This window comes from Dermochelys coriacea, chromosome 11, assembly GCF_009764565.3.
Source record: "Dermochelys coriacea isolate rDerCor1 chromosome 11, rDerCor1.pri.v4, whole genome shotgun sequence".
Taxonomy (NCBI): Eukaryota; Metazoa; Chordata; order Testudines; family Dermochelyidae; genus Dermochelys; species Dermochelys coriacea.
Genome location: NC_050078.2, coordinates 75,794,162 through 75,804,144, shown reverse-complemented (window position 1 = coordinate 75,804,144; position 9,983 = coordinate 75,794,162). Strand labels below are relative to the sequence as shown.

At 51.9% G+C, this 9,983-nt stretch overlaps 1 protein-coding gene across 1 annotated transcript in view; it reads left to right on the top strand.

The window, feature by feature from the left end:
- Nucleotides 1-1,632: 1,632 nt before the first annotated feature.
- USP40 (ubiquitin specific peptidase 40) overlaps nt 1,633-9,983 on the top strand; it is a 64,902-nt gene continuing 56,551 nt past the window's right edge. The window contains 7 exon segments of the mRNA XM_043505765.1: nt 1,633-1,870; nt 6,154-6,372; nt 7,431-7,498; nt 8,044-8,131; nt 8,134-8,156; nt 8,817-8,981; nt 9,688-9,834. Coding sequence (XP_043361700.1) covers nt 6,174-6,372; nt 7,431-7,498; nt 8,044-8,131; nt 8,134-8,156; nt 8,817-8,981; nt 9,688-9,834 — 690 coding nt within the window. The 5' untranslated portion in view covers nt 1,633-1,870; nt 6,154-6,173.

Genomic DNA, 9,983 nt, shown 5'->3' with positions numbered 1-9,983 from the left:
CAGTTTGCAAATTAATTCCAATTCAGCAGTCTCTCATTGGAGTCTGTTTTTGAAGTTTTTTTGTAGTAATATTCTCTGACTGGTTTTTGAATGTTATAATTCTTGACGTCTGATTTGTGTCCATTTATTCTTTTGCGTAGAGACCGTCCAGTTTGGCCAATGTACATGGCAGAGGGGCATTGCTGGCACATGATGGCATATATCACATTGGTAGATGCGCAGGTGAACGAGCCTCTGATAGTGTGGCTGATGTGATTAGGCCCTATGATGGTATCCCCTGAATAGATATGTGGACACAGTTGGCAACGGGCTTTGTTGCAAAGATAGACTCCTGGGTTAGTGGTTCTGTTGTGTGGTGTGTGGTTGCTGGTGAGTATTTGCTTCAGGTTGGGGGGCTGTCTGTAAGCAAGGACTGGCCTGTCTCCCAAGATCTGTGAGAGTGATGGGTCGTCCTTCAGGATAGATTGTAGATCCTTGATGATGCGCTGGCGAGGTTTTAGTTGGGGACTGAAGGTGACTAAAACCTCTAAACCCCTCTGCCATGTACATTGGCCAAACCGGACAGTCTCTACGCAAAAGAATAAATGGACACAAATCAGACGTCAAGAATTATAATATTCAAAAACCAGTTAGAGACCACTTCAATCTCTCTGGTCACTCAATTGCAGACCTAAAAGTGGCAATATTACAACAAAAGAACTTCAAAAACAGACTTCAATGAGAGACTGCCAAATTGAAATTAATTTGCAAATTAGACACCATTAAATTAGGCTTGAATAAAGATTGGGAGTGGATGTGTCATTACACACAGTTTTCAGAGTAGCAGCCGTGTTAGTCTGTATTTGCAAAAAGAACAGGAGTACTTGTGGCACCTTAGGGACGAACAAATTTATTTGAGCATAAGCTTTCGTGAGCTACAGCTCACTTCATCGGACGCATCAAATAAATTTGTTCGCCTCTAAAATGCCACAAATACTCCTTTTCTTATTACACACAGTAAAACTATTTCCCCATGTTTATTCCCCCCCCCCCCCCCGGCCCCACTACTGTTCCTCACATGTTCTTGTCAACTGCCGGAAATGGCTCACCTTGATTATCACTAGAAAAGGTTTTTTTTCTCTCTTGCTGGTAATAACTCACCGTACCTGATCACTCTCGTTACAGTGTCTATGGTAACACCCATTGCTTCATGTTCTCTGTGTGTGTGTATATCAATCTCCCCTCTGTTTTTTCCACCAAATGCATCCGATGAAGTGAGCTGTAGCTCACGAAAGCTTATGCTCTAATAAATGTGTTAGTCTCTAAGGTGCCACAAGTCCTCCTTTCCTTTTTGCGAATCCAGACCAACACGGCTGCTACTCTGAAACCTGTGATGAGAAGGGGATGGGTGGCATTTTATGAGTCTTTATACCACGTTTTTGAAATTTTCTCCCCCTTAGATTAAGTCTCACAGAGAAGCCAGCTTTCGCCAGAGAGACTACATCTCCCAGCACGTATTGCGGTAAGTACTCCCAGGCAACTACACCTCCCAGCGGGCCTTGCGGCAACCACGCCTAATCAACTACCCCCCCCAGAGGGCCTTGCGCCCGCCACTTCCGGTCACATGCCTGTACAGAATGTGCTGCGAGCCCAACCCGCCGGTTTCCCTAGCGGTGGCCGCTGACTCCAGCCGGCGCCTGGCCTGGTGGCTTGTGGGAGTTGTAGTCCGGACTGCGGGAGGCGGCGGGGCGGGTGCCGAGGGAAAGACTCCAACTCCCATCGCGCCCCGCGCGAACTGGCTGATAACGGAGCCAAGAGAACCATGGCAGCGGCGAGCGGGCCGCGCAGCGGGTGTCGGCGCAAGCGTGGCTCCACGTCCCGGCTGTGAGCGGTGAGCGGGGCCGGGGACTCCGCGTCGGGACCTCCCCCGCTCGGGGTGGGGGAGGGGCTGGTACGCATCCCCGTCACGTCGCGGAGGCCCGTGGGGCACCGGGACGCCGAGGGGCCGGCGGAGCGGCAGGGAGCAAAGCGCTGCGCTGCGCTGCGCTGCGCGAGATGGGCCTGAGCTAGAAGTGAGCTCCGCTTCACATGTGTGGGTCCCCGCCACTCCCTGCGGGTGCTAGGGTGACCAGATGTCCCGCTTTTATAGGGACAGTCCCGATTTTGGGCTCTTTTTCTTATATAGGCTCCTAGTACCCCCCCCCCCCGCCCACCCCCATCCTGATTTTTCACACTTGCTGTCCGGTCACCCTAGGGTGTGCACATGTGCGGGTCCCAGCTGCTCCCTGCCCCCCTCATTGAAGCAGGTGTGCAGGGTAACTGCCCTGGGAACTGCAGGGCACCAGTGGACATGGGGCCAGCTGCAGATAGGGGCTAGTTGGAGGCAGGAGGTGCAGGGCTGGCTACAGGCCGGGCAGAGGGTGCAGAGCTGGCTGGAGACAGGAGGGTGCGGGGTTGGCTGGAGACAGGGCAGGGGGGTGCAAGGCTGGCTGGAGACAGGAGGGTGCGGGGCTGGCTGAGGGCAGGGCAGGGGGGTGCAGGGCTGGCTGGAGACAGGAGGGTGCGGGGTTGGCTGGAGACAGGGCAGGGGGGGTGCAAGGCTGGCTGGAGACAGGAGGGTGCGGGGCTGGCTGAGGGCAGGGCAGGAGGGTGCAGGGCTGGCTGGAGACAGCAGGGGGTGCAGAGCTGGCTGGAGACAGGAAGGCGTGGGGTTGGCTGGAGACAGGGCAGGGGGGTGCAGAGCTGGCTGGAGACAGGAGGGTGTGGGGTTGGCTGGAGACAGGGCAGGGGGGTGCAAGGCTGGCTGGAGACAGGAGGGTGCGGGGCTGGCTGAGGGCAGGGCAGGAGGGTGCGGGGCTGGCTGGAGGGCAGGGGGGGGGCACCGGGCGGGCTGGAGACAGCAGGGGGTGCAGAGCTGGCTGGAGACAGGAGGGTGCGGGGTTGGCTGGAGACAGGGCAGGGGGGTGCAAGGCTGGCTGGAGACAGGAGGGTGCGGGGCTGGCTGAGGGCAGGGCAGGAGGGTGCGGGGCTGGCTGAGGGCGGGGCAGGGGGGTACAGGGCTGGCTGGAGACAGCAGGGGGTGCAGAGCTGGCTGGAGACAGGAGGGTGCGGGGTTGGCTGGAGACAGGGCAGGGGGGTGCAAGGCTGGCTGGAGACAGGAGGGTGCGGGGCTGGCTGAGGGCAGGGCAGGAGGGTGCGGGGCTGGCTGAGGGCAGGGCAGGAGGGTGCGGGGCTGGCTGAGGGCAGGGCAGGGGGGTACAGGGCTGGCTGGAGACAGCAGGGGGTGCAGAGCTGGCTGGAGACAGGAAGGTGGGGGTTGGCTGGAGACAGGGCAGGAGCTGACTGGAGGTAGGGGCTGGCTGCAGGCAGGGCAGGGGGGGTGCAAGGCTGGCTGAGGGCAGGGCAGGGGGTGCAGCAGGGAGTGCGGGGGTGGCTGGAGATGGGCTGGCTGCGGGCAGGGCAGGGGATGCGGAGTTGGCTGGAGACAGGAGGGTACGGGGTTGGCTGGAGGCAACGGGATGTGGGGCTGGCTGGAGACAGGACGGGCTGAGGGCAGGGCAGGGAGTGCAGCAGGGACTGGTGTGGGCAGGGCAGGGGGGTGCAGGGCTGGCTGGAGACAGGAGGGTGCGGGGCTGGCTGAGGGCAGGGCAGGAGGGTGCGGGGCTGGCTGAGGGCAGGGCAGGGGGGTACAGGGCTGGCTGGAGACAGCAGGGGGTGCAGAGCTGGCTGGAGACAGGTGGGTGCGGGGTTGGCTGGAGACAGGGCAGGGGGGTGCAAGGCTGGCTGGAGACAGGAGGGTGCGGGGCTGGCTGAGGGCAGGGCAGGGGGGTACAGGGCTGGCTGGAGACAGGAAGGTGTGCGGTTGGCTGGAGACAGGGCAGGGGGGTGCAGAGCTGGCTGGAGACAGGAGGGTGCGGGGTTGGGGAGACAGGGCGGGGGGGTGCAAGGCTGGCTGGAGACAGGAGGGTGCGGGCTGGCTGAGGGCAGGGCAGGGAGGGTGCAGGGCTGGCTGGAGACAGCAGGGGGTGCAGAGCTGGCTGGAGACAGGAAGCGGGGGTTGGCTGGAGACAGGGCAGGGGGTGCAGAGCTGGCTGGAGACAGGAGGGTGTGGGGTTGGCTGGAGACAGGGCAGGGGGGTGCAAGGCTGGCTGGAGACAGGAGGGTGCGGGGCTGGCTGAGGGCAGGGCAGGAGGGTGCGGGGCTGGCTGAGGGCAGGGCAGGAGGGTGCGGGGCTGGCTGAGGGCAGGGCAGGAGGGTGCGGGGCTGGCTGAGGGCAGGGCAGGGGGGTACAGGGGGCTGGAGACAGCAGGGGGTGCAGAGCTGGCTGGAGACAGGAGGGTGCGGGGTTGGCTGGAGACAGGGCAGGGGGGTGCAAGGCTGGCTGGAGACAGGGGTGCGGGGCTGGCTGAGGGCAGGGCAGGAGGGTGCGGGGCTGGCTGAGGGCAGGGCAGGAGGGTGCGGGGCTGGCTGAGGGCAGGGCTGGGGGGTACAGGGCTGGCTGGAGACAGCAGGGGGTGCAGAGCTGGCTGGAGACAGGAAGGTGTGGGGTTGGCTGGAGACAGGGCAGGAGCTGACTGGAGGTAGGGGCTGGCTGCAGGCAGGGCAGGGGGGTGCAAGGCTGGCTGAGGGCAGGGCAGGGGGTGCGGCAGGGACTGCGGGGGTGGCTGGAGATGGGCTGGCTGCGGGCAGGGCAGGGGATGCGGAGTTGGCTGGAGACAGGAGGGTACGGGGTTGGCTGGAGGCAACGGGATGTGGGGCTGGCTGGAGACAGGACGGGCTGAGGGCAGGGCAGGGAGTGCAGCAGGGACTGGTGTGGGCAGGGCAGGGGGGTGCAGGGCTGGCTGGAGACAAGCTGGCTGAGGGTAGGGCAGGGAGTGCAGCAGGGGCTGGTGTGGGCAGGGCAGGGGGTGCGTGCGGCAGGGGTTGGCTGGATACAGGGCAGGGGGTGCGGCAGGGGCTGGCTGCAGGCAGGGGGTGCAGGGCTGGCTGTGGGCAGGGCAGGGGGTGTATGCAGCAGGGGCTGGCTGTGGGCAGGGCAGGGGGTGCATGCGGCAAGGGCTGGCTGCAGGCAGGGGGTTTGGGGGTGGCTGGAGACGGGCTGGTGTGGGCAGGGCAGGGGGTGCGCCGGGGCTGGCTGCGGGCAGGGGATGCGGCAGGGGCTGGCTGTGGGCAGGGCAGGGGGTGCGGCAGGGGCTGGCTGGGGGGGTGCGTCAGCGGGGTTCAGGGCTGGCTGGAGACAGGCTGGCTGCGGGCAGGGCAGGGGGTGTGGCAGGTGGTGGTTGGAGACGGGGGCTGGCTGCAGGCAGGGGGTGGGGGGTGGCTGGAGGCAGGGCAGGGGGTGGCTGGAGACGGGGGCTGGCTGCAGGCAGGGGGTGCGGGGGTGGCTGGAGACGGGCTGGCTGCGGGCAGGGTGGTGGGTGCTCACGGGGAGAGCAGCAGGACGCAACCCAGGCCCAGCAGAGCAGCCGGGGACTTATTAGGCAGCATCGGGAGCCCCAGGGCCAGGGGAGCAGCAGCAGCAACAGGGCTCGTACCCAGGGCCAGGCGGCAGCCCACATGGCTCCTGTAGCGCAGCGCCCCCGGCGGCCGGAGGAGGAATTACATCACTTCCCGGCTGGAGCCCATCAAAGCTTCAGCGCCCCCTGCAGGGAAGTGGGTTAACAACCAGTTCTAAAAACTGCTTCAAAATTTAGCAACCAGTTCATGCGAACCAGTGCAAACTGGCTCCAGCTCACCACTGGTTACAAGTCTGTGCATGGACCCTCTTGTTCTGGAAAGTGCCCTGTTTTTACCAAAATCAAAATAGGGTAAACTGCAAAGGTGTCAATAAAAGCTGATATTTTGGTGCAAGTTTGTGTATAGACAAGGCTTTGGTCACTAAGATTGGAATAAAATTATGAAATGTTCAGGAACCGAAATCTGTGGACGTTAAAAAGTACAAAAACAATAACAGCTTTTAAATTATCTTGATTTATAGCTAAATGTTGATATCTTTGTGATTTATAGTAGATGACTAGATAAAATGGATGCATCAGTGATTGCAGTGGTGACATAGTTAGGCCAAGGCTGAGAACTTCTGAAAACACTATGCTCAAGATTCAATTAGCATGTACTGCATAACCAATTAATATTGCAGTTTTTGGCTAAATGGTGATTTTTGTTGGATTTCTGAAGGACTATAGAGTGGCTTCACAATGTTTGGAGACTTATTTGAAGAGGACTTTTCCTTTGTGTCAAATAATCCATGTGGAAAAGGGAAGAAACCAAAGTCCAAAGATACTGATCCTCCTGCTCCAAGGGAGTTCACCAAATTAAGTGGTATCAAAAATCAGGGCGGGACCTGCTACCTCAATTCCCTTCTCCAGACTTTGCATTTCACGCCAGAATTTAGAGGTATGGTATCTTAAAATGTAACTTTCTAAAGTAACTTTAAAATTAACCATGTTTATTACAGTAGTGCCTAAGGGCCAACCAAGAGTGGGGCCCCATTGTCCTGGCCACTGTACAAACACAGAGAAGAAGACAGTCCTTGCCCCCAAACAGCTGCCAAGCTAAATAGACCAGACAGACCCAGGGTGGAGGGAGGAGTAGAACACACCAACAGAGTGAAAGATGTGATGGCTGTGTTCCACGCTTTCCCCCCTTCTTTTGGGTGGGGGTTCATTTAGGGATCCGCTGAATAAAAGAAAAGGGAAGGACAGGAGAGAAGAGGGGCAAGTATGGAGTGAAGCTGAGGTGGAGAGACTGTGGAGGGAGGGGAGCGTTGGAGTAAATAACCAATAGAACAGAGAAAGTCCAGTCAAATCTGTAGAAAGCTCTCTGAATGTCCAAAAGAGCAAAAGTCCCTGCTTTTGCCTCTACCAGCAACATGTCATATTAATACTTTTACTAGAAATTCTGCATTGACAGTTGTCAGTTATTTATAAACATTGCCAATGGAAAGCCAATTTCAAAAACACTTTAGTACTGTTCACTCCAGATAAGCTGTAGCAGCCAAGATGAAAACAAAGAGCAGGTGGTCTATAAAGTTAATATCTCTCTCCTCTGCAAAAAGGCATATTGCATGTCTCGATTTTATATATAATTCACATTATAGTGACACAATGTGCTTATAACTTCTTATTTAAAATAGGATGCCGTTTCATTTGGCTATTGCTGCTCATTCACTTTCACATAACCATTAACTTATGAGGAAGCAGTGTTTCAAGACATCTAACCATTTGTATGTTTCTTAATATTGATATTTAATTTGGGCGGGGTGAAAATAAATTGGTACAAAAAAGTGCAAATGTCATTCAGGAATAAACATCTTAAGGTATTTAGGACTTCCTGGGATGTTTTTGATTGCTAACTGGACAGCATGTTAACTTTTCATACAAATAAACTAAAATATGATGCATATGATGTAAAAGCTTCTTTATTTTAAAGTCATGTTTCCTTTTCCATTACAGAAGCACTGTTTTCCCTAGGCCCTGAAGAACTTGGTTCTCTGGAAGATAGCAATAAACCTGATGTAAAGGTGTTAAAATCTACTCTTATTATCCTCTGCTGTAGGTTGATTCAGAAAAATGAGGGGTTGAATCAAGAGGGAATGCAATTTCTGACCATACTGGGAATATAAATTGCTGGTGAAGTGAGTTTTCTTTGTAAATCAAAGCTACAATAGCTGTCCTAGCTATGATTTAATTAAATCTCCTAAAGCCTTTTTTTTTTTTTTGAGGTACTAAAACGTGAAAAATACAAAAGAAAGTTACTTGTTTATAATATGATAAAATCATTAACCTAAATTTAATCTTTCTTCTGTATATTAGTTTACCACCATTGAAATAATGAATTTGAATTTCTCAAGAGATACTTAACTGAGAAGGATGAACAAGTGTGTAGATTTTGGAAAGATGTATCCATATTTATAGAATTGTGAAGTAGGCCAAGTTATAATTAGAATGTAAGTGCTACTGGGTTGACGGTGGCTTATTCTCACTTCTGTGCTAAATCCTAATTCATTTTATTTAAAGTACTGGTTTTGAAGTTGCTTCCTGAAACTTTTTTTTTTTAAACATTTAGGTTCGAATAATTCCATTACAGTTACAACGATTATTTGCTCAGCTTTTGCTCTTAGATCAGCAGGCTGCATCTACAACAGACCTCACTGAGAGTTTGGATGGAACAGCAATGAGGTACAGTATTGTATCTGTAAGGACTCAGCTTGTAAGAGTTTCTTCCAAAGAGAGAGAGGATGACTTTTGGACACTTGAAATATTTGATACATGAGAAAGTTTCTTAGAATTTTTCAAGCTGGGGAAATATTTTTAATTTGGCAAATATATTTTTTTTTGTCTGCATCCCCACTGACAGCACATACTGACTGACTTTCCTGTGGAGAACAAGAAATGGGTCTCTGCAGTTATAAAATATTTTTAAAATACTTTTGTAGTTTTTCATTTTTTGCAGAATACTGTTTGCCTGATGAGTTAAGGCTCCAAGTTCTTTAAATAATTAGGCATATACTTTATGAAAGGGAATAGTCCCACTAAGTTCAGTGGGAGTAGAGTGTATGACCTGGAGTATGTTATGCATGCTTGTAGCAGAAATAATGGAAGTAAATTAAGGCTGGAAAGAAGTAGGGAAAAAACAAACTTTTAAGTCAGCACAGTATTTCTCTCTTGGTAGTGGGCATCTCTCACATTGTATCTTGCTTCCTTTTAAGGCCTTTGTTATGTCTCCAGTGTAACTTTTGATTATTGCTTTTAGAAAATGCTTTAGTCGTCATAATATAAAAAGCAGCAGACTACACTAATAAACCCTTTCTCAAAAATGTGTCCTATGTTGTCTTGCAGGAGATGAGACAACATGATGTACAGGAGTTAAATCGGATTCTGTTCAGTGCTTTGGAAACTTCCCTTGTGGGGACTTCTGGCCATGACCTTATTAATCGGTTGTACCATGGGACTGTTGTTAACCAGATTGTTTGTAAGGAGTGCAAGAATGTCAGTGAGAGACAGGTAAATTCCTAGGCATGTTCCAGGATAGCTTTGTGTGTGTTTAATAGCGTAGCTTGTTGGGAACTTGTTAAGAGGTTACGTTATTGAAGATGTTAAATTTTCTGTACGTGTAAATGCTTGCTTAACCTCACAAAGTATTCCAAGCTAATTAAATATTTTGACCAGTCTAATGATCAGTTTATTGGAACTATGCAGCTTTTATGGGTTAGGACTCTTGTTCATACTGAGCCTTGACTGGTATTTTCTAAGCTCTTCCTAAAGTGAGGGCATGAGTCATCAGAAGAAAACAATAGGACCATGGCAGTTTCTAGCTGAGTTATTGTGTATCGCTTTCGGTAGATATGGTTAGAGATGTAAGTAATGATGTTACAACAGTGAAACTCCATTTTTCATTTACATTTTACAATCTATTTTTACTTTTTCTAATCTATGTTTTTTACAACTCGGATTTCTTACGAAGCTAAATTATGACAGAGGAATTAAACAATTTAAAAAAAAAATCCTAAGAAATACTAGTATTGCTGAAATAAAGTGTTGAGATAGATTCCCTTAATCCAGAAGCATGACTTACATTGATGTGTTTCTTTATATGTAGCAAATCTGCTATTGTGCCTGCATGCAAATGTGCTGTAGTATACCAAATATCAAAATCTGGCCTTGTTTACACAATTTATTGGCTTTTGTTCTCTGCTGTACTATTGTATAGGAGGATTTTTTAGATCTAACGGTGGCAGTGAAGGATGTATCTGGCTTGGAGGAGGCCCTGTGGAACATGTATGTGGAAGAGGAATATTTTGAAAATGATAACTTGTACCGATGTGGAGCTTGCAACAAATTGGTTGAAGCAGCAAAGGTAATGGGTTACCTGGTCCATAGCATCCAGTTTGACAGCAGTTCAGGAATTTGGAGGATTGGCATTGGTACTTACATTAGGGAGGGCTTTGGCATTCTTTGCCAAATTGATTAATATATAAACTCTTAGCAGTCACCTTAAGCAGAGAA